Source organism: Lepisosteus platostomus, chromosome 9 (assembly GCF_059453375.1).
Source record: "Lepisosteus platostomus isolate fLepPlt1 chromosome 9, fLepPlt1.hap1, whole genome shotgun sequence".
Taxonomy (NCBI): Eukaryota; Metazoa; Chordata; class Actinopteri; order Semionotiformes; family Lepisosteidae; genus Lepisosteus; species Lepisosteus platostomus.
This window is the reverse complement of record NC_142619.1, coordinates 27821945-27847294: the sequence shown is the minus strand read 5'-3', so window position 1 is coordinate 27847294 and position 25350 is coordinate 27821945. Positions and strand designations below refer to the sequence as shown.

The window sequence follows — 25350 nt, the reverse complement described above, 5'->3', positions numbered from 1 at the left end:
ATATACCATCACTTGACCAATTGTCTTTCTCTCAACTGGTCAGGTGACTAAGAGAGGCAGGACATTTCCTCAGTCTTTTTGGGAATGTAGTTTAGGCCAGAACTGCCATCCCATCCCATAATTAACATTGTATTAATGTGGACACCTATCATCTTCAGCTTAGGAATTAACTATCTCTTCTTCTTTGTTTCTTGTGCATGATATGATAAACATATCTCAAACATTATAGTACTTCCCAGCTCTAAAGGTCACCCCAAGTAATACATCCTAACTCAGGGGAAAAAAAGAAAAGGTCTACCTTAGTAATAAATGGGAAAGAGGTGTTCCTATGAATGTTCTAGAAAGAAAATTGCCCAAAGTTTTACTAGAACCATGAGGAACTTGAAAAGTTTCCAATACTGCCAGTCTCATTTTGTCTTCATTACCACACATAGGTGTAACTCAAAAAGGCTGCATCACAAATACTTCATATATTTATATATCGTCATGAGTAATTGCTATTAATCTTCATTTTAATTTTATATGTATACTCTGATAAACACAGAGCCATCGTTATGTGAAATCAAAACACCACACTATATTCTGTGACATGGCAAAAAATATACTGTATATTTTAATATTCATTACTGTAAACAAATGTCCCTGCTTGCACATTACATACTATTTATTTGATATGCACCTGCAATCCCAGACAACCAAATAACATGGCAATATCTCAGAAAAGTTGCAGTTTAGTACAGAGAGAGATGTTGTGGCCACACAAATTTGTAGATTCCATGATATGTTGCGTAAACATTCTACACAAGGTGATCACAAACACAATACTGTCTCACCTTAAAACAAAGCTACAGTTATATTCACTTGTCAGCCTGGGATTCTGTAACACCACAAATAGTAATGTATATGAAACAGCCCCAGGTTACAAGCTCTAAAAAAACAAATGCACAATAAATGTGCTACTTGTGTACAAGGTTATGTATGACATGGATGTAATGAAATTGTACCCTATAAAGAGCGTGGAAAGAAATTTAACATTTAATGCAAAATACATTTAAAATTTAATGCACAGTAGAAAACAGAGGGAAAAACACAAATGTGTTGAATACTTGCTCACTGTTTTATGGGAATTCATTCTGAAAGAAAAAGTCTTACTGATTTGTATATTTAAATTAAAATCAACATAGGACTTGAGGAAGAAGGGTGCCTGTTCTGCCATGAGAAAACCCAAAAAGACCGAGGTCTCTTTCAGGGTCTAGCCCCCGTCTCATACCCTGTGCTTCCAGAACAGGCTCTGGGTTGTCACATCTTACCAGCGATAAGCGACTTCATGATGAATGTGGATGAGATGTGTCCTGCTTGCAATCACAAAACGGTCATTTGTTTCGTCCTTATGAGAGAGTGGGTTTTAAAAGCGGAAGACTTAAAGGGAACGTGGTTACTAAATTAATCACAGTATTTACTACACGCTCTGTAAGTGTCCATACACAAAATGTGCATAATAATTAAGGAGATGTGTATATTTTAAATACAATATTTAGTTCTGGTCCATTTTCTGAGTGAATTTACTGTAAACCATTAGCAGTAATAGCTTTATCTGTAAAGGGTCATTGCAAGCTGGCTCTCTTGTTTTGCCAAAGGGTATGATGGAACAAGCCGAACAACAGCATCACCATGCCACTCTGTTTGAGTTACGAATTGATCCGTCTTAAAACATCAGACAGCTTTTAGAATGATGAAACAAAACAGAATGTCTTAAATATAACAGTAAATTTTAAAAATAAAGAATTTCATAGGCTTTATTCATGACAGGGCCCCCTTGGGTAACAATTTCAGTAGAGGAACACTTGTGCGCTGTTTGGCATTGTTGGTACTGTTTTCCCCACATCCTCTATGTAAGCTTGCAGCAGGGAATTTATTTCAAAAGCAGTTTATGACGGTGAACGAGAATAGCTGTCATATAGACAAATACAGCACTTTCACATTTCCCTTCCCACATTCAATTAACGGTCTAAATAGTATTTCAAATCGAGCCATTTCTCTATGCAGAATATTCCTTTAGGCTGAATATAACTATTGGCAAATGTAAAAAAAAAGTTTGACAAACAGTCTGCAACTTATTTTGCACAGCAGCACAGCCAATATCGATCTGTACCAGCTTAAGAGCGAAATCGGGTTTCCTGATATTCTAAATAACCTGGCTCTGACAGAATCACTTAAAAACAATGAAATGGAAAAAATCTATGAAAAATGCATTTGCTTAATGCTTCCTAAAACATAATTTTTCTCTCTCATCACAACCTCTTTTGTTATTCCTTTATTAATCGTTAGGACCAAAAACACAATAATTCCAAATCACAAAATACCTGAAATACAAACAAACTGTATATGTGTGGTGCTACAGAAAAGCAAGAATGAAAATTCACATACAAGATTACAAACCATTTAAAATCAAAAACGAGTAATTCAATGGAATTGAAAAAAAGTATAACAGGGAATATAATCGAATCCCACTTCCATTAAAACTATCTTCAGATGACAACGTTTTCCACATTTTCAAGTTGTGCTCGCCTCTTTCCTGCCAATTTGACAGAAAAGGATCATCGAGAAGGCCATGCCAAAGATCTGAAGACAAAATAACAAATAAGACAAAATATGTAATAACAATCAAAGCATTAAAAAATAACACAAGTTTTATAATACCATACAGTACATTTACAGTACGAAAACAACTGGAACTTTTTTGGTGAATAATTTTAGCTTTGTTTGTTCTCAAATCTTTAACTTCTGAATGAACATTTCTTCTGATTTATCAACACACAAATGAATTATTTTAAAAGATTTCAATGAGGGATTTATCCGTTGTGCTCTTAGATTATGCGTCATCTGCAGAGCTCGAATTCCCCGTTTTACTCTTACAAATCCCAAGTGATGAGTAACTATAAAATGCTTCCTACCATGACGACTGCTATCGCAAAGGCTATGCCAATCACAACAGTCATTTGTTTCTTCATGATGTCACCCACAACTGTGACACAAGGCTATGGAAGCAAAAAAACATTTACTGTGATTACATTACAGAATAATGTTTACACTGTTCACCTTCATTTGAGAATGTCTACAAACATTTAAGACAATTAAAAAATTGACATAATCAGAGTTTTGTTGTTGGGAGATGTTTTAAAAGAAGGTATGGTATTGTGCTATTAAAGATAATGGATAGACCTCAACAGACCAAAGATTTTGTAAGTAACTGATTTGAATAAAGCAAACGATGAAAGACAAACTCAAAGTACTGCTAGACCTTATCAGGTCATGCCAGGACAGCGGACTGTCTTGTATTGGGATTCGAATTTTGCTGGGAACTGATATGTTGCACAAACCTTTGATTGACTTGTGGGTTTAGAGCACGGTGACTTTCACGACTGTACATGCTAGGAATGCCACATGATATTTGCTGCCCCTACCGTTTGGTACACCAGTCTGGTCCCCGTTTTCACACATGCTGCTGAGGTGTCGGTGCAGTTGCACGAGGCGGGAATACTACTACCCCAGTCGTTCGGACCATTGATCAATCCACAGCATTTGCTCTTCATTAAACGGGAAACAAAAGAAATTAAGAAGTGCCAAGACAAAAGTGAAACATCCCTGAAAGAAGCCAGCTGTTGTTGTGGAAGCAGTATGCAAGGTCGTACTGTCTAGGGAGCCACAAAAGTTTATTAGTTGATACAAAGGATTATTAGACTGGAGCAAATGTCTGCACATACAGTAGTTTAAGTGTGACTGTATACAGTATATAATATTGATAGCACAGGGATATTTTTTATTTCATCTTTTAATTTTACCTTTTCTTCTAGGAGCTGAAGATCTGATTGCACATCTTGTGGTTGACTTGACAATGGAAGCATTTTTTCCAAATTTTCTTTGATCCAATCTTTAACCTGAAGCACAAGGGGAAGAACAGACCTGTAAACCTGTAGGCCAGTACTGTCTTTGAGTTGTGGACCTGGATGTTGCGTCTACATTAATAGAGACATCAGGGGTGATGTCACAGAGATCACTGAAGTTTGAACTGTATTAGTTAGAAAGAGCTGCAGTCTGTCTACAAAGTACTCTATATAATTCACTGAACTGGTCTTACTTACTTTGTCTTCACCTACAGCTCCAAGGATTCCAGCTGCCAACAGGAGGATAAATATGAGGAGCAGTCCAATGAAAAACTTAAACACAGAGAGAAGATTATATTTAGACTGTGTTCCACACAGTAAGGGTAAAAACACAGCAGGTGACGGCATTCATATCTGTTTTGTGTTTTCTTTCACTTGTTATTATTACACACAAGTTTTTGTTGATGGCTCAGATTTCTGTGCGATTTAACATATAACCATTCAATAAAACACCTTCCAAGCAGGTCTATGTGATGATTCCAGCACCAGCATATTGATACTGAACACACCAGATTTATGCAAAGTGGAATAATGTACACTTCATACTAAGCATCTTTGAAGAAATGTCTTCTTTTGGTCAAAACATTCATTCAGTTATTTAGCTATAATATCAAATAATCTTAGTGGACACCACAACTGAAAATGTAATGTAAAATGCAGCATAAAAAAATAATCCTGATAAAAATAAGTACATCACCTCCATGTTTAGTAAGGCAAAAATTAAGTTAGGATTATTCAGATTAGATAATTACGGGTTGGAGTCTTAAAGTTCAGTTCAAAACTAACTTCTAATAAAAAGTGCCAAATTTATAGTTGTTTAAAAAATGGATATAGAAGGTTATAGGGTAGAGATAAATTCTTGATTGACTGTATGAGTCACTGAATAAATCGAGTGTGAAATAAATCCATTTAGAATTAAAAATAATCTTTTGCAATCTTATCTTAAAGCAATCACATAACTAAGAATAAAAAGTTAAGTATGTGAAATTAAACATTGACATCAATGAAGTGAAAATTTCCCAAGTGGTTATTATACGAACGCCATTCGCCCACCTATTCTACTGTGGTACTGTGGGAACAATGCAGTCAGAAGAAGCCACAATGGAAAAAAGCCAAGCCACGTACTAGCAGAAGCATGCATCTGCTCTCTTGAACTGCACCACAACATCCCAGGAACCCAAGCATCATGACGATGACCCCAACAGCAATCAGTAGATCTATCCCAGGAACAGCCTGCTCGGTAAGCTAGAGAAAGAGAAGGATATAGAAGGATTAATCAAGCCTAGAGCTCTGTTCACACAACATCAGGTACTGTACCTTTTGCAGCTGCAGCTTGTAGTCTGATCACATCGGGTCTCAGAAGATAAGTAATGTTAATCCTGGTCTGTGCTGGGAAACCTTTAAAGTAAACCTGGTTGGGGCTGTAAATGGTATCAGTAAAGCAGTAGGTGGTACTCTTTCCTCTGAACTAACATTTTCAAACCAATGCCCTGGTATGGTGACCAAGGACTCTTTAGGAGGTATTGTGCTTCGGAGGAAATATTAAAATGAGTTCCTGGCTACTTGGACATTCAAAACCCCATGGTGCCATTTGTAAGAGTAGGGTTTGAAATGGAAATCTAATACCTGTAAGTTAATTGATTCTTAAAATGTAGAGAGCTTTAGGGAAATATATAACAAGGATTATATATTTGTGTATATATAAATGATAGGAATTATATTTTATACAATTATTTATATATATATTATAATCTGTGCTACATGCAGATTTTTAGAAGACAGTGTATCAACACAGTATGTACTGTCTGGGTTATTAGATCAGCCGAAGGTATCTGGTAAGCTTTGCAAAAAATATATTGGTGCTTCTTCTTTCGTTTTTATGATGTAATCTGTTTTGTCCTAAGGAAAGCAGAAGCAGCTGGATACTTAGAACAAAGTGTGATAGCACCCAACTCATCAAGGGCATGGGATGTTTTAATAAAGTTTATCTCTGCTGCTTGAAGAAAGGACTATGAGAAACTATTTGAATAACTGCTCTTCTTTGGTTAAAGCAGAAACCTATAAGGAATGGAAAATTACTGCTTTGCCTGTGCTTGAAGTGTAGCATCTGCTTAAAAAAAAGATATAAAACAAGAGCTCTCCCTGCTTGCTTTTGAATTAGCTTTCACTTCTCTTTACAGACAGGTGATGGCTTTTTCCCATATTGCAATATGAATAAAGACCTTACTGAGTGAATGAGAATACCTCTCTTGGCACTTCTTTGATAAAATTCCACGACAGGATGTTCACCCCAGAATCCCTTTAACATGCATTTGTACAATCTGGCCTCCATTAATTTTCTCCTTTATTCAATTGATGAAGCAATTCTACATTATATACTATGTGGTGGGGCTGCTGATACATAATGACTGCTATGTGCCTACCGAGTGGGGTTGCACTCCAGAGCTGAGCTGAATGACCTGTCTTTAGTGACCTGACAGAGTGTTGCAGATCTCTGGTGATCTAGCCACATAGATTCTTGTTTGGTTTCAGGATTTGTTATTTTATGTTTCTGCTGTAAAGGACTCCTTTCAAATGAGTCATGAATAAATTGCTTTGATAATGTCAAGACTTTTTTCATAAATATAGTCAACTACCCTTATAGAATATTTCCATACAGCTAGTGCAGTAGAATGCCCCATGTTTGCTATCACAGATAAGATGACAAAACTTGTATTTGCAAAGAAGGAGAGTGTATATGTCAGATATCTTCATCTTTTCAAATGCAAATGGCTTTACACAAAAGAGTCATAAACAAACAGAATAAAAATTACTGGACTGTGGAAACCACTTACAGTATGTGCATAATGGGACATATGTAAATTGATTCCTGCATCACCATGGTGCATCTGCCATGAAGTCTATGGTTGAATGAATGCTGCATTCTACACTGATTCTTCTAATTCATACAATACATGAATTGCTACAATAGTAGAGGAAGACTGGTCATTAATTCTATGGAGCTTGAGGTCCTCACACTTATGTCCCTAAAAACTTTTTGGGTTTTCTCACAACTCTACCTTTACAAATTGTACTTATTAATCAATGAGTTACACATAATGTTGTTCTGTGTGATGCAGAGTAGCACTAGTGCAAATCTCTCTCATCCTAGCGTTAATCCCGCATCAGCAGGGTCCGCTTGTCGGCACGCCCCTCTCCATTTGGTGGTTTGAACCAAAACTTTGAGCTGACATTGCCATTAAATGCAACCGGGAATACTCCAACCGGCGCGTCGCTCCGCCTGCCGTCGGAGTGGGGGAGGAGGAACAAAGTAATGTAGCCAATTCATAGAGGGGGATTATTAGGAGGCATGGGAAATTTGGCCAGGACGCCGGGGTTACACCCCTACTCTTTTCGAGAAACACCCTGGGATTTTTAATGACCACAGAGAGTCAGGACAGCAGCACTAGTGCAAATGAACTGATGAAATGTTTTCACAAAAACATCTCTTCATGTAGACGTCAGACACTGTGGACTTCAAGTTCAATGCCCCAGCTGAAACTTTTCAATGTAATTTGAAGGGCTCAGCAAACCAAGGAGAATGTACTAAAAACCGAGGCACAGGAATGAAAAAGAAAAAGATTATAAAAGAATGGAAAAGTTAAAAAAATATTCAGACTGAAAGAGGACATCTACAAAAATTACCGCCATACGAAGAAAAAAGTACCTGCTGTATAAACACCGTTTTGCTTTTTCTTGGTCCACAACAGTTGTATTTTCAGTTGTGCTAACGCTTGATTTTTCCATGTTTCACTAGCTGTATGTTTAAAGGACATACAATAGCATATGTATGCAAACGTTTGCCAATTCAACGATTGCCACCATTAAGATTTGAGTTCAGAATTATTTCAATATAATTATTGGGAAATTGTGATTTTTAGCATGTAAAGATTACCATTTAAATCTTCAGCATTTTAAAGATTACCTCTTTAAAAAAAGACAGCAAAACAACAAATACTTTATCAATTGCTGTACCTTGTTAGAATCCTTGGTCACACGGAGCCATATTCCGACTCCAAGTAAGATACAGCCACTTATCTGAAAGAAAGAATTCAAAAACACTTTCATGTACACAGAACTGACCTACTTTTTTTTGGTGATTCAAAGTGGATCACACAACAGTTCACTTGTAGTTCATGTGATGACTGAGGCATCCAATGCTCAAACAATAATTAACATTAACATATTTAGTTATACATCACTTCATAATATTTAGGTTTTCCCCTCATAAAATGTTTGGGAATACACTTGGCAGACTTTGAAAACAAAAATATCATGTATAGTTATATACCATGCAAAATATAGTAAACACAGTGAAACCTATTTCAAACCTATTTTAACAAAAATAACAATCAACAGTTATACTGGAAGTAAAATTAAACTTCTTGTTTTAGTATGTACACTGATATTTTATTTAATAGACTTGGCATAGACAAATTTATTACATTGATTAACATTGGGGTCTTCTGTGAAGGTCACCATATTTTAGTGTGTGACCACCACTGGAAGGAATACAAGCTGTCCAACAGCAGTGCATGCTTTACACCAGATTGTAGATGCTGCTTTGTAGGATTCTGTCCCATTATTCTTGTAGAGTCTGGACAGGTATGCATCCGTTTACTGGTCTCTGAGCCATACTGTAGGTGCCAAATGTTCTCATTGCTCATCTTACACATGTTCAATGGGGTTCAAGCCCTGCAAGTACGGTATTAATGGTGTAACTTTCAAGACAGCTAGAGTAACATGAGCTGCATGATGACATGCTCTATCATGGGGAATGTGGTTACATCAGGAGGAGCCCACAGGAAGGGCAGTAACTGAGGTCCCAGGACCAAATCTCCGTAGTGCCATGCATTCGGAATACCAGCCACTACATGGGGAGCTCAGTAAGCTCTAGATACTCCTTCCCAGGCCATCACGCATCAACTGGTCTGTTGTACACAACTATAAGAGAATCACTCCACACTCACCGACATCTTTCAGGGTGGTCTATAGTAAACCTTGATTCTTGATTCTTGAGGGGTCTTGATATTGTATATGTGATATACTGATGGCATATACTGTAGGTACCTTTCTGTGATTTTCTTCATTTTCCATAAGCTTGACATTCCACAAGTTAAATCTCCTCACCTGAGCCCAGTAAGCTCTCTCCATAATGAGGTGATTTAATGTTTTTACAAAGAGTGCTTAGTCAATGCCATTCAAGTGCATCACAGTCAGTCATTACTGACAGATTAAAACAAAATGTCCAAAAAAAAAATCTCAATTTCTCATCGTGGATAACATCGCAACACAAACAAGCTGAAATAAAGTGGTAGGTTTCTACTGACAGAGAGGTTTTGGAGCATATATTTACTAAATACTGAGCATCATCACCATTGTAAATAGGAGATTGTTTATCATGTTTTTACATGTTTTTTAAACCAAAATCTTTATGATGAACTTTAACTACAATAGGTTGTGTCTCTGACTACACTTAATTTACAAGTAAAATTAAAACTACTACTGAACTTTTAACCGTTACTAAGGAAAATGGACTGTTGTCCATAATAGTACAATATCTCCATCTAGTGGTAAAATCTTATTTTCACCAAAATACTGTATACCGTTTCTGTGCAAATTAAATCTACTCTATAACACCAATGATTGTATTGGGAGCTAAAATGCTTATTGGTGAGTATACTTGTGCCTCAAGCCTCAGATACTCATTAGACCTTTCCAATCTACTCTCCTTCTTGATGGGTGATGTCAATTAGTTGGTTTTATAGTAACACCATGGTCACCGTAGAGCATCACTGCCATTTAATGAGCCTCATTAACATTTAAAATTGAAAACTGGTGAATACTGAAAGCTTGTGTTACAAAAGATGAAATGTGATCTGAGCACCTTCTTCATGCTCACTTTATAATTTATTGTCAACACAGTATGAAGACATGCTTCATAATCACTGCAACAACAATACATTGTGGGTGAACGAAACAATATGCAAGATATAACAAGTATCAAGAATAGTATTAAATATTTTATTTTAAAGCACTCTTTTCTGTATAATCATGTACAGTACATGTATAAGGAATATTAATTCTGGGTTGTTTTATCCGGTGGAATACCTCTATTGTTTAGGGTAGGAGAAAAAGAAAACAGGTTTCCAATTAGCTGCATTTTAATTCTAAAAAATATAAAAAGGCCTCTTTTGAGCCATGGACTTACTTCCAGTCTATAGAGCGCACGGCTCAATCAGCCAATCTTTTCCTTCAGAATGGGCTGTCGTAATGGTATTAGTATACAGACAAATTATTGTGAGACCTACTGTACTGTATATCTCTATAAGTTCTTCCAAAAGATCATAAGAAGTTCCTGTGACCCCAGTAGCTTTAACCAATTACTATTTATCAGTGAAAGATGAATGAAGCTCGATCTCTTCACAATAAATGTAGTCAGAGGAATCACAGAGCCTACCTTCCATTATTTTAGCCTGCTCACAGGGCACAAAGATCTGTTCATATGGATAGACCAACTGACTTGGATATGAAGGAAATGGCTTTTCAGTTTTTTTACTGCAGACACATTAACTGATATGACTCACTCCCGCCCACACAAGCATTCCTAAACATATTTACCGTTTTTACCAGATCAGATCTTATGTCCGTTTCGGCTCCATAATAAAGTATGAATTATTTACTTATACTTATGTACACATTTCACATATTTAATTTTGTTGAACTTCATACTGTATATTAGCCGGTTTGACACTGGTAGTTTACACATATACAGGATCTGGCTTGTTTGTCAAAAAGACCATTATACATTTTCCATTTCACAAATGCACTGCCTATTTTCATTAGGACTGTTTCCATAACTTATAGTAAACTCCCTACAGCAAAAAAAAAATTACATGAACATTAAACAAAATCAGTTGCTAAGTTTTATCTGATGTCAGATACTTTTCACAGTTTCTTTCCCTTATTTTGTTAATAAATTATTAAGTTGCATTGTCAGAAAAAAATGACTCTTGACAAAACATTACTATAAATACGAGCCCCTGCTCTAGGTGTGACAACTGTGTGATTTGTTCTACATTTTTGCTCAGTTTAGGTGAGCCTCACTGATAAGGAGCATCCATCCATTCTCCAAGTGCTTCTACAGGATTGAGGAGGAGCCAGAGCCTATCCCAGCAAACAACCGGGTAAAGAAAGTGCGCTCTGGACAGGCCATCATAGGGCAGACAGATGCACACACTCACACAAGAGCCAGTTTTCCAAGAATCCAATTAACCTACCAGAGAAAACTGGAGAACCTGGAGGAAACTCACATGAACATGGGGAGAACATACAAAGAGACAGCACTCCAGGAACTGAACCCAACATTCCAGCAATGCGAACCTCTTCACCAACACCCCCCCCCCCCCGGATAAGGACCACTCTCTCCTACTGTATATCCTACAACGGATTTTCACAGCACAAGGAGGTAAATGGGCCAGAGTTCAGATGATCAGATTTTTAAAACTGAAATGTCTTCCAGTTTTCAAATAACTACTGATCTCCCTAGCACAGTGTGGTATTCTAAGCTCATGTACAGTATGAAGACTAATAACCTGAAATTATGGGAGCACTTAATTACAAAATTGCACCAGCAACCTTTTATTAAACTGATATTTAAATTCAATACAAAATGGATCATACAGTACGTACTGTATAGTGACAAGTTGAATTTAATACATTTCAACAAGAACAGTTTTAAACTCCTGTCCTGACTCAGTGTCTCCAAGAAAAAGGATTCATAAATACTTGAGTTATACTGTTTACCTTCACTGTGTGAAATTTTAAGGCTAACCCTTTTTCTTAGGATAAATTCGTACAACAGAACCAAACTATGTTTCTGAAACATTTTATATTCATGTACTATTTTTGGAATATATTTTTAAGACTGGTTTTCCCACAACTAATAACAGTCATTATTCCTGGTTCACTACTTCATAGTGAATTAGTCTACGGACATATATTCCCCTGGTATGAAAAGATGATTCTTCAGTATAGATGGATCTTTTAAATCTGGACAATATGGCCTGAAAGGGAAGGCATTACTGATTTGACCCTGTGCTTTACCATTAGCTACAGTAACTGTGACTGGGTTTCCCAGACACAGCTCAGGGTTTTGTGTCCTTTAGTAAGTTTGAGATCACCTCGATTTGTCAAGAGATTGTAACTCCCTTGACTGTTTGGTTAACTATGAGCTTACAGTGACAGTAGCAAAAGGTTCACCACTCCTTCAGTCACACAGCACTGCACAGCTTGAGAATATCACGTTACATACTGTATCACTGGGCTAACATGTCAGTGGATTGCCTTGTAGTGTACCTCTACAGTACAGGGGAATGATCAGTCTGGGATTTCAAACTGGGTGGGGATAAGGGAATATACATTTCCAATTCCAATATTTAAACAAAAAGTTATTTAATGCTTTTTCAGTTGCCTGAAAATACGTACTCCTGGAATAGAGAATGTTTCTTCCAGACCTCCAAGATAAGCACAGGACCTTTAAAATAAAGTTTCCTGATCTGCATAAGGTTTACAATTGGTCTTTTCTTTCCCTTCACGAAGACATGATCCATCCATAGGACTCGGAATACCTGAAAAGCAGCATTGTTTCCAACATGAGTAATGCATACCTTTACCAACACCACACAAGCTCTGGCAAGATCAACATACTATAGACGGAAAGCAAGGAAAATTACAAGTTGTTTTGGCACAATGAAATGACATGAATTGTCAAAAAAACAGTTTCGACCAGGGTTGATCCTATTCTGATCCAGAAGGGCCGGCTTTCAAATGCACAGATGTCTGCTATGGCCAGGGTACTTTAAAGCACCTACTGTAGACTACCATTTGAACACCTTCAACAACCCTCTCCCTCCACACCTGTTTCAATAGATCTGACAAATAAGACACCAGTAGGTGGGGTTTGTCATGTTCTTCCTTTCCTCTTAACAAGGAAACAACTGGAAAATAAACAGCCACTGTATACCATGAAAACAGTGTGTTGTGCACAGTGCAAGCCCAGATCTCTTTGAGAATTGTCTTCCATGCTGATCTAAAAAAACTGAACTAAAAATAAAAAAGGCAGGTTTTTTTTAATCAACCACCTGCCCCTTTCCCCCCGCCAAAAGGAACAAAAGATTTATAGACATAGCAAAAAAACAAGCTGCAGGTGTGGTGTCTTCACTTTTTAATGTTAAAAGACAGTATAAATTCATCTAGATTTGTTTGCTAACCTTCTAAAGTTAGAAATAGTTGTCAATTTTTTTTTTACTCAAAGAAACCCTACTATACATTCCTGTGGTTACCATTTCTTATGTCCACCCAGTGTAAAAACAGTATCAGATATTTCAATATTTAACTAACATTTACTACCTTTTGCATACTGTATGAAGGTGCTAAAATGAGTACCATTGTTTTTATTTCTAAAGAAATCGAATCTCCCCCATGAGGGACACGTCTGGACTAATACTTACAGTACTAATAGTTTTTCATCTTGCACCAAATTGTTAACGTCTCAAACTTAATGCCACACCAAGTGACTCTTAAAATAACCCACACTAAAAATGATATTCACTTTGAACTGAAACACAGATGAATTTGCATGAGAAATATTAGACTTCACATTTTTTAGTAGAATTACAATGTGACATGCGAGTTTGTTTCAATTAACAGAAATGTTTTAAGGTCTGCTCCGGTGTTAGATTGATCTACACAAAGTTCCTGATCAACACGTTTTAAAAATGATCTTTTCAAATTAAGCTGCACTCCCCAGTCCAAAGGACAATTTGAAAACTACTGGTCTGGACTACAGGTTTAGGGAAGATGGAGACCAAGCCACTCGGCAGAGTGCAGAACAGGAGTAAAGTTCCATAATATTTGAGAAAAAAAACAATTCAGATAATGCACTACTGTAGTTAATAGTGTTACACTTAACAAGAGTACTGTATGTACAGTAGCAAGGGTCTAAACCCATTTTAAGGAGAGGCACTGTATACATCTAATTAAATATTTAGTGAGCCAATATTTTACAAGTTATATGCTGCTATCTCAAATGTATTAAAATGTATGAAAATGACACCAAGTTTTTTTTTATCCTAATGATTTCAGCCCTCGCCCATATTGAAACCAAATATCCTTTTCTGAAAGTTCGAAACCTTGGAGTTTTTTTTGAACCAAAAATATGTGAATGGTCAACTTGTGTAGGCGGGAGGGCAGTTTTTTTTATGAACGGTGTTACCCCATGTCATAGGATTGTGCGATAGAAAGAACATTGACGGAGTAGCTAACTTTCCCTCCACCAACCAGCACATCTGAACTCCATTTACTCTTTCCATCCATCCGTATTCTAAACACTTTATTCAGCACAGCCTATTCTGGCAAGCTTCACTATTTCCATAACTGCCAAACCTCTAATACTGTAATACACAGCCTTGTATAACACCATGGGTCTGTATAACAAAGTGGTCGATTAAACACGAGTATTCATTTTTCTTTACTTAGCACTCTAATCCCCTAATAATTTCCTGCGATTGTGGTATAAGTGGAATAAACCAGTACTGGCCTTGCAGTTCCCACAAAGTGCTGTACCACTGCCATGACTGTGGAAAACCCAGACTGCTGTACAACATATGATGGGAACAGTACGACCAGCAATGCTTTACACATACAGTATACAGGACATACTGTACAAACTGATAACGTTTCCTTTGCCTATTATTTATCACCGTACTAATATTTTAATTTTAAAGCGAGCAAGCCATCATAAATTGGAGAAAACGTCTACAACAATCGAGACATCGAGGGGGAAAAACCCCCAACTTAATGAATTTTGGTTTTATTGACTTTAAGGCAATTAACATAATTACATGGTATGAACAAGAACAAAGCAATAACGATATTAATACGGAACTTGCTATACAATTAAAACACAAAAAGGACTTACCCAAAATAGAAAATTGAACAGGAACAGAGAATACTTGATGAACTTGTTGACTGCCATTTTTTTATTTAAAGATATAACACCGTAAAACCTACAAACTTTTCAGACGCAGTTTGTTCGGCTGTCGGGTCACGTAAGAAAACCGTGTGATGCTGAGCACAACTGCTTTGTAGCTTGAATGCAAGAGGGTGTGGGGCAATGCGGAGTATTTAAACTACTTCCTGGAAAGGTGAAGCGCAGACAGGTGTTCCCGAGAGGTGCGCAGTAATGAAATAATGAAATAATGACAATAATCGAATGCTGCTTTTCGGAGACCATTTTAAAAATCCCTTTAACTTTGCTAACCATTCTTAAAAAAAAAGAATCTTTTAAATAAGGTGACATTTAATTGTAATCTAGGCGTGCAAATTCCAATTATTTTTAGCAAGTTGAAGAACATTTTAAAACAGGCATTAAATGCGATTGTACGACTCACAAGGTATAGTCATGAGAATCCGTAGACTTTTCAAATTAAAATAAATAAGCCCTTTTATTTTTTTAGTTCCAGGCATTTTTTGCTTGTAAAAATTACTTTTACTGACAATGTGCATCGTACATCTTGCTGTAGTTAGAATAGTAACATTTTAAGCAACTTACAGTAAAATAAATACAATAAAAAATACATACTATTTTAGCTATAATATATATTTCCTATAAATGGGAAAAGGGTCTTCAAGCCCTGGGTATTTCGCTTGTATAAAGCACTATCAATATAATCTCAGTAATTGTAGCATGCTTAATAATTGAACAGAAATATTTAATCAAACTTCTAATTCCGCATTAATTTTATCACCTCATTGTTATTTCGTTAAGTCTCCTAAAAAGGCTCCCGCAACAGAAGTGGTCGATTTTCTTTTTTCAACAACATGAGAATGTCTAGAAGCGAGAAGAGGCCATTCAGCATTGACGGAAGCGAACAGACTCAAAGATTCCATTGAAAAACAAAGCGGGATAGTAAGAAAATAATACAAACAGAATCTTAGGATACATTTAAAGATTGTAAATAGAATGATTTTAAGAATAAAAACAAAAAAAAATGTGGAACCAGCTATAGTTCTAGACTAAAAGGAATATCCAAGACCAACAGGTGAAAAGAACGTAATCTTTTTTAGTCTTTGAACGGAAATTGCTATAAGGCAAACTCATTCATTTATTCACAATAATCTCCTAAAAACCTGGCCTTCCTTTAAACCATCATATTAAGCGTTGTAGATTTTTTCAGTCTCCGTTTATTAAAAAAAAAACAATACAACAACACCGTGCACACCTTTTTATACCACACCAATTAGCCGTCATGTAAGTTTGCAATTTCCATTCAATCAGTCATCTAACGATACAATAACTGCCACCTTAGTGAGTCTGTTTATAGAAATCCGAGACCCTTAAGCACGCTCTAGTGGCAGTTAGGCTGTTATTGCAGTTCCTTCTTAGGGACAGTATACTCGTATCCTTTCGGTTTACAAAAGCAGGTAATGCGAAGTATAAACATTTCTCCAGAAATGCTGTGTGTAGTAACTTTACCATGGGGTGCATTCTTAAATGCACACTTTATTGTATCATTTTAATAGATGGAAGGTTGCCTGGGGTTAGAGCTTGATGACCAGGATGAGGAAACACTCCACCACCCTGCAGCCTGTATATACTGTACTATACACATCTGTAAGTGTTGAAGGGGTCCAGGGTAAAGAGCTCATCCAGGGTGCTTGCAACCAAGTGACCAAAATGCACTAAGTGGATCTCACTCCTGCAACCTGATGGATAGGATATTTACCTTTTTGTCACATGTATTATTATTATAATAATATATGTGGACTTCCCTATCTTTCTTACACCGGAAGAAGGCTCCACAGCTGAAACGTTGTGTTTTCTTTCTTCTCTTCTCAGCATGGAATAAACCTCTTGTTGTTGTTGTTGTTGTTGTTGTTGTTGTTGTTGTTGTTGTTGTTGTTGTTGTTGTTGTTGTTGTTGTTGTTAATAATAATAATAATAAATGCCTTTACAAAAACACAAAAATATGGTCCATCATTGACATTATTTACATGTACAGTATGTAACTAGACCTAGCCTCCCCAATAAAAGTATTGCAAAAGCAACTAAAAGAGACAAATTCAACATAAGGAAGGAAATGCAGTGCTTATACAATAAAACACACAATGCAGGACACAACTGCTCTCCATGCTGTTACTAAACTGGAGCAGCCCTACACTAAATGCATCAAAACACCACAGAATGGTTTCTTTTGCCTGGTGTATACCACAAAAAGGAAATAAGTATTTCCAAATTTAAACTCAGTCTCTATGGACATCAATTACTGGTGCATTTTTGTCTTTCAAGGAGACAAAACGTTGGTGGTCTGGCCTGAAAGAGCTAGCAGCCACACACTGAGATGCTGAGGTAGAAAAAGCTATGATGGCCAAATCTCTGATATACTGAGCTAGTCCCTGGCCTAGATCAATCATTTGCCTCTTAGACTGCAATTTCATTACTGTATGAGAGCATCTTTCATACAAGAATTTACTTATTTGTACCACCGACTCAAACAAGCACTTGGGTTTTGTTAATGTGGGTTACTACTGTATATCACCACATCACAGCTCTGCGCTGTATTAAACTGAATTGTGATCAGAAAGTTCAGAATCCATACAATAAACAAAATCTTCCTCAGTAACCCCCTGGCAGATGATCATTTTCAGTGCCTTACTTTGCATAATTTGTAAAGCACTTTGAATTTTAAAGTTGTAGATTATTTGCAGGCTGCAGTCATTTTAAGATGTTAAATGTTTTGTTAATGTTTACACTTAAGTAAAGAAGACAGAGGAACTGCCATATGGTACTACTATAATGTATAAAACACGCCTTCATGCAGAAATATGGTACAGTTCAGATGCATAACCTAGCTTTTGTGTATGTTTCAATTTGGAAAGACTATGGGTCTTTTCCTCTAAGATTAAAAATAATCTCAAAATGACTCAGTATGATCACACACTGTCACAACTTATATATCAATCAGGGCAACAGATGAATAAAAATGGAAATTCTCTTGTCTGATTTTCATACTACCACCAAGCACTCTGCAGGCTATTAAGCTATTATTTTACACCATAAGTGAATCAAGGTAGAGGGAAAAAGCAAACTACTGTAATACTTAGGAGCTGAAATAAACAGAAGGCTAAATTCAGCAACAAGGACAGTCCCATGCAGGTTCAGTAGACCAAATAAATCAATTATAAAGTTCTAAAATGGTTGAATTATTTTTTCTGCAGACAGAGTTCAATCTTTTAATGGTTTGCTGTTAGTATCATGACAATTTTTCCAGCAGAAAACACTAATACATCATAGCTACTGTAACTAATTGCTGTCAACATTATATGTATTTTTATGTATCACATCTCTTTTCTATTAAAAATATAAAGTGTTAAGGTTTGTCTACGCAATAAGCAAAGGAAACAACCACAGTTAGGGCCACTGATGTCTAGTGATTTGAACAGTCAAGGCATCAGGTAGGGTGGCACAATAGCACAGTAGTTAACATTGCTGTCCTGCAGTGCTGAGGCCATGGGCTCAGTTCCTGCTATCTGCATGGAGTTTATGTCTGCCCTTGATTGTGTGAGTTACCTCCAGGTGGTCCTGTTGCCTCCCACAGACCAAAGATGCACTGGTAGGTTAATTGGGTTGTCTTAACTGGCCCTGGTGTGAGTGTGTGTCTGTTTTTATGTGTGCCCTGTGAGGGATATAAAGTGTGTATCCCAACATGCACCCGTTGCATGCCAGGATGGGCTATGGCACACCCTGCTATCCTGTACTGGATAAAGCAGTAAGAAAATGGATGGATAGGAGGTACCAATTGGAACAAACGTCTCTCAAGTGCTTGAGGAAGAGCTGTCCAAAGGTGAAGCAAGGCCTACAAAAGCTCTGGTGTGTGCTTGAGCACACTGCTATCAAACATCATGACTCAACTTGTCCCACAACTTGTCTAGTTGCACTAACATGGGAAGAACAGGTTACAAGATGTTGTCCACATAGTGTTGAATGTCATTACCCTGCACATCAAGTTCTAAACAGCAATGAGCATTAATCTCACTTCTCCTCTAACAGTGCAATCAAGATTAACAACATTTTCAAAGCTTAATTTTCCATCATTTTCAATTAGTTAGTCTCTTTGGCACTGAAACATCAGAGAGAGTGTGAGGTTGTAGTCATGACAAGACCAACAACACTGTAAACATCAGTCCTGTTTCCAGTCCCAAAAATGGTTATGAAGCAACTGTCTTGTTTTGGTGACACGTACCAAGATGTGGACAATCAGTAGCACTGCCAGGTATCCTAACATGGCTCTAACTAAAGAGAAATTGTTGTTGGGTGATATTTAAAAAACATACAATCAGTTACTGTTGTGGCTTTCCAGCATTCAACATTAAAATGCCCTTTTTCTCTGAACAATTGTCTGTTGTGGCATCTTGCAGATGTGTGGTAGACGTCAATGGTGTATTGTTTTTATAAGGATGTGGAATGTACAGTCACAATTGTGATTATGTATTGTGACATCCTCTCACCAAATGACAGTTCATGCACTCTTGGCATTTGTTAAACACCTTGGAGAAGGGAGGGTGGAACAACGAAGAATTGGTCAACCAATGAAGAACTGACTTCACGGGGCGTGGTGTCAATGTGATGAAGGACAAAGAGCAGACTCAGTGGTCCCACAGCAGACCAGGGCCAACAAGCTCTCTTCTCCACACAAGGAGCAAAAAGTAAATTAATCCGCCCCTGGTTTGTCGTTATTCAGGCCGAAATAAGGAATCTACCAAGGAAAAAAACAGAAAAATTCCTTAATTCATCAAGAAGCACGGCTCTGGAGACCTCAAACCTCCTGTCTAGACGCAAGAATGTCATTTGGCAGTATGGCCTCCAGGAACTAGAAAATAGAAATAGAAAATAGTAGAAAAATTTGGATCTCGCAGATTTGAATGTACTGTAGATGACCTGAAACCTGTTTACACAACTCTGACAAAATCATTTTCCAAACACCAAAACATACTCTAAGCATTTTTTTGTCATTCAGACTGGCAACAAAAAAAAAACCTGAATGAAAGGCTTTTTTTGAATGACTTCCCTCAGGAAGATGTGATTGTTTTTTTTTCTTACTGTATACAGTATGTAGTAAAAGAGCTAATGTCTATTTTAGAGAAAACTGACATCGGTATCTATTCATGCAATCTAGTTTCACAGCATTTTCCAGTTTGCATTTTCCGATGCAAATCAGTTAGTCTCTTTGGCACTGATTCATCAGAGAAAATGTGAGGTTCAATTTTCTTATTGAACAAATATGTAGGTTCAATATTCTTCATTCTTCCTTTTGCTGAGAGAAAGTTAAAAATAGGAATGGGAAACATGTTGGCCCAATAACAAGGTTATTGCTGCTCTTGGGCATTAAACAAAAAACTGAATGCAGTAATGTTAGATCCCAGAAATCATCATGTTCTTCATGAGCCAGATTTTGTATGTGAACCTGGAAATCTGGAAGATATTGATATCCAAGATCTGCTGAGCTGACAATTGACCGAGAGCATGACTCAGTTGCTAATATCAGTGCTGGCTGAGCAAAGCATGTATTGTACAAGGGGTTCTTGTCACACTGTCAGACGCAGAAGGTGCCAGATTGCAATAAGATGACAACCCTGTCAAGCCAATGTGGAAAGTGCATATCCTGTGTGTGGTGCCGAAATTTCTGTGGAGTGAAATTTCTTTTCGCTTTTATCATTGAGCAATGTTGCTTGCAAAACTATCCTCTCCACTATAACATGGATTAAAACCAGATTGCGTTCCTTGTTGATGGATGACCATACTGAGCAAACTGAAAAAGAGTTTCAGATGTCATATGATGAAGTTATCAAACATCAGTGTGTTTCCACTCCCCCGCTCTGCCCTGTACTGAACTGAATGTCACTCAGCAATCTATAAATCTGCGTGGAAGAGGAAGCAGCTGCAAGTCAAATCCCAGACATTACATTGGCGGAAATCCTCAGGTGGGTAATTGTTACCGAAATTAATTTTTGGTTATTCACATTGTGCCCTGTTTCAAGACAATGTTTCCCTAAAGATTACAATCTTTAGCGTACTCTAGCATTTCCCCATAAACACTGTCCATTATGATTTAGTCCTATTATTTCTTATCTGTTCCCTGTATGGTGATTGGTGGAAGAGCCACGCTAAAATGAAAAGAAACTGGGATTCAGTGATTTTTTCATAATGCAGTCTTTCTGTCTTGTGGCTGTCCTTCACTTTCTGCCTGCAGTCTGACATGGGAATTCACACTCTGGCAGATGTCATAACAGATAAGTATTATTGCACATTCCAGGGTCTGCAACTACACTATGAATTACCACAAACTTCTCTCTTATTTTTAATTTACATTTCAGTTTCGACAATGGGGTTCCGATGGGGTTTCCTTAGGGCATAGGGCTTTTATTTTCTCCCTTGCAGAGAACATTGAATGGAAGGACCAGAACAGGAGGACAAACCTCTTCACTTTACATTACTTTCTGAGATTTTCATGCAAAGCACTGGGAATCAGTGCTCACTGGAATAGAGACATGCCTACAGTAAATAGGACACCTCCTGCGATGCTGTATACTCTGGAATAATCTGATTTGATTATATATTTTAATTTGGAACAACATCAAACTGATCTTCAAAAGCCTGCACCTCCAGTTGATGAAAATGAGGGTTAGCATTTGATGAGGGCTTTGGGGATTAGGGTACAGGGTCCTGGGAGAAAATGGGGTCACTTTTTATGTTGTTGTGTATTTGATTGCAAAATGATTCCTATATTTTCCCTGGGAAAATTCATGGGAAATGAAATGCTTACTTTTGCTTAGGTTTAGATTGTGCATCTGATGTGAAATTTAATGTCCATGAAATATTGCATGTTGATATTTCCACGTGTTTCATGTGTTACATCACAGGACTGCATTTCAATACCATACACTTACTGTATCACGTGGATCAGATGAAACCAGGAGGAAATTGTGTGGGTTCTCTTCCTAGCATTCAGCGGGTGAGGAGTACCAGGCAGTTAATTACAGTGAAACTTTTAAAACCATCAACTACTTTGATAAATAAGTACAAAGACAAATAATAATAACAATTCCTTACACTTATATAGAACTTTTCTGGACACTTAACACAGAGAGCTTTACAGATAATGGGGACTCCCCTCCACCACTTCCAATGTGTAGCCCCACCTGGATGATGTGACGGCAGCCATAGTGTGCCAGTATGCTCATTACACACCAGCTATCAGTGGGGAGGAGAACAGAGTGATTAAGCCAGTTGTTAGATGGAGATTTTTATGAGGTCATTAGTGGTAAAGGCCATGGAGAAATTTGGCCAGGGCAAAGGGTAACTCTCCTGCTCTTTGTGAGAAGTGGCCTGGGATTTTTAATGACCATGAAGAGTTAGAACCTCAGTTTTACATCTCATCAAAGGATGGCGCCAATATGCTGTATTTTTTTACAATATTGTGTTCCCCATCACTATACTGGGATTATTAGGACCCACACAGACCACAGGGTGAGCGCCCCCCTACTGGTCCCACTAACACCTCTTCCAGCATCAACCTTAGTTTTTCCAGGAGGTCTCAGATCCAGGTGCTGGACAGACTCATACCTGCTGAGGTTCAGTGGGTTGCCAGTTATGAGTTGCAGGGTTATATAGCTGCTGGTGATATGATCCAGTAGAATCAGGAAATATCAGGTCTGATGGTGATGGTAAAACTTTGCTCTTACCAGTAAGATGACAGTTCTATTGTCTACATCGCTCTGAATTTAAACTCAATGTATCTGTCTTTGTAAAGATTTTGGAAGACATCAATCCCAGCATCATGATTGAAAACAGGCAGCCCAGAATCAAAGTGGTTTCACATTTATTGCAGATTTCTAGATCACATGGTCTTACCCAGAGTACATTCCTGAGTACGTTTCCAGTCTGACTGTGTTTAAGTAGCCTTGCCAGCTGCACTGACTCTCACAGATTGTTCACACATTTGTAAGCTACTTTATAGCAATTGATTCCACATCTGGGTTTGGAATCAGGCCAGTTCAATTCTTTCCATATTTTTCAGTGTCACTTTGAAAAAACACATTTTTATTATGTTTTCTTTTGCCTTTCATTCCTGTGCATCACATACCAGCTGGAGAAATTACAGATGTAACATAATCATTCCCAAACGGGTTTTACAACTTGGTGGCAAAGCGGTTAGTATTAGGCTGGGGTCCCGGGTTCAATTCCAGAGCCTGGGTGCTATCTGTATGGAGTTTGTATGTTCGCTCTGTGTTCACATGGGCTCTCTCCTGGTGTTTCAGTTTCCTCCCACAGACAAGAGACATACTGGTACTTTAACTGGCCTCTGGGAAAACTGGTCCTGGTGTGAGTGTGTACGTGTCTGTAGTGGTGTCCATGTGTGCTGTGTGATGGATGTATCAGGATGTATCCTGTCTTGCGCTCATTACTTGCTGGGACAGGCCCTGGCTCTCCCATGACAGTGAATGGGATGAAGCAGTTAGAAAGTGGATGGATGGATGGATGCGTGGCTTTTCAGAAGAATACGTGTTGAAGCATGATTCATCCAGTCTGGGATCACTGGAGTAATAATACATGTATAGTAGTTGAGGGAGGTTTGTAAAAACACTCCATGCTGAATAGAAAAGTGAACACATCATGAAGAACTTTGAACAAGAAATTGCCACTGGCACTGCAGCAGACAGAATACAGTTAAATAGAAAGTGTGGATTTTAGGAAGTAAACACTGAATCAAAATCTATGGAAATAATACTGAGGTTTAGAAGGCTAGCCTAGACAGAGGCTTAGAAGTCTAGTGCAGGCACCTCCAGAACGTTCTACAGAAGCTGTTGTTTTCTCCTCCTAGTCTGCATGTCAGTGTCATTTGTCTTAATTGTCCACCACTGGAACAAGTCAACCTTTTGCTCTGAATCTTTTCTTAATGCAGGTCAGTTTCACAGTGACTCAACTGCAAATGAAACATGCAATGATTTCTCAACATCTGGAACAAATCGGTTCCCCTTTAAAGGCCTGTTTCCTTTGTGAAAGATAATATTGTGGAAGGGTTTATCTAAATAACATAAATATGTGCAACATGTTCCCAGATCAAAAAGACCATACTGACATGTATTTAATCTTGACAGACATTCTTCTCATTCAAGTTTCATTAAGCCAATAAAAAACAACACATTCAATCATCATTAGACATATATTTACGACAACCAGAGCAAATCCAAGATGGCTTATAGACATATTACTTTACATAGAAATTGCTGTTTCGAATAAGGGTTTCCTCTGGAAAGAAATGCAACTGTGCATGTAGTAGCGATTGTTGATGCCTGTGATTAGGTAAGCTTGTAAAATGTGGTTTTAGAGCTTACTGCATAGGCATACAAAGATGTTAACCTAATAGTTCCTCAGACTGGTTTATTACATAATAATAATTGCATACATTGGTATGCTGCTTTTCATTCTAAAGGACTTTAAATATAGTACAGGAAAGTATTGTACAGTATGTAAGTACAACACCTACAGTACCTGAGAGCTGTGCAGCAGCCCCTCTATGCAGAAGGTTAAGTAAAGAAGGGAAAAATTGCTTGTCATGGGATCTTTAATTAAATAGTCAGGAGTGTTCCAGGTCACTATACTGGGGTATTTGGTTGGAAATTGTGTCACCAGAGAAGAGGGAGCCTCCTACAGGTCCACCGGAATCTTTTCCAGCACAACCCTGTTTTCCTTGAAAATCTCCCATTCCAATACAAACCAGACCTGTTAAAGGGTAGAAGAGACTTTTGAGAACACCAAATTCCCAGACATAAATAAGAACTGTTAAAGACAAAAATCCCAAGTAGTTCATTTATTTTTTTGTACCTACACATCAAATAATCCATCATCATCATTTTACACTCCCTGTTTTGAAAGCATGGGATTTAGGATTAAAATTTGTTATCTTATTTAGGAATAAACTATTGTGTAAATATTCCCTGGTTCAACTTCTTTTAATTCAGCTCCAACTTTATATACTGTGTATTGTATTAAGTATTAAGATCATTTCTTTCCATTTTTGGAAATTACAAAATGAAAAAAATGTCTTCCTCTTTTCTAACTTAATATTGAAGACTACTAAGGATAATATCTGTTGCTGTAAATTCTACTACAAAACTAAAGACAAGTAAATGAAATATTTTGATTGTATAAGTGGAAGTACCCTTGGCAGCAATTACTGCCAAAAGTCTTTTGGGGTAAGTCTCCTTGCAACTTTGCACACCAGTTTGCCCATTATTTGGCAGA

The 25350-nt window shown here is 37.4% G+C and overlaps 1 protein-coding gene across 1 annotated transcript; it reads right to left on the bottom strand.

The window, feature by feature from the left end:
• Positions 1-580: 580 nt before the first annotated feature.
• Positions 581-15161, bottom strand: LOC148654699 (tetraspanin-8-like). Its single transcript, XM_088644550.1, has 8 exons — positions 14965-15161; positions 7959-8021; positions 5070-5189; positions 4143-4217; positions 3843-3938; positions 3465-3587; positions 2955-3038; positions 581-2622 (listed from the first exon to the last, which is right to left on the bottom strand). Exons 1-8 carry the CDS (start codon positions 15019-15021, stop codon positions 2554-2556), a joined length of 687 nt encoding a protein of 228 aa, XP_088500676.1. The 5' UTR covers positions 15022-15161; the 3' UTR covers positions 581-2553.
• Positions 15162-25350: the final 10189 nt, after the last annotated feature.

Excerpts from the sequence above, each read along its gene's own strand:
- LOC148654699 (XM_088644550.1), bottom strand. The coding sequence starts at position 15,021 with ATGGCAGTCAACAAGTTCATCAAGTATTCTCTGTTCCTGTTCAATTTT. Across the intron at positions 8,022-14,964 it reads TGTTCAATTTTCTATTTTGG|ATAAGTGGCTGTATCTTACT; the intron begins GTAAGTCCTTTT and ends TCTTTCTTTCAG. Across the intron at positions 3,588-3,842 it reads TTCAGCTCCTAGAAGAAAAG|AGCAAATGCTGTGGATTGAT; the intron begins GTAAAATTAAAA and ends CGTTTAATGAAG.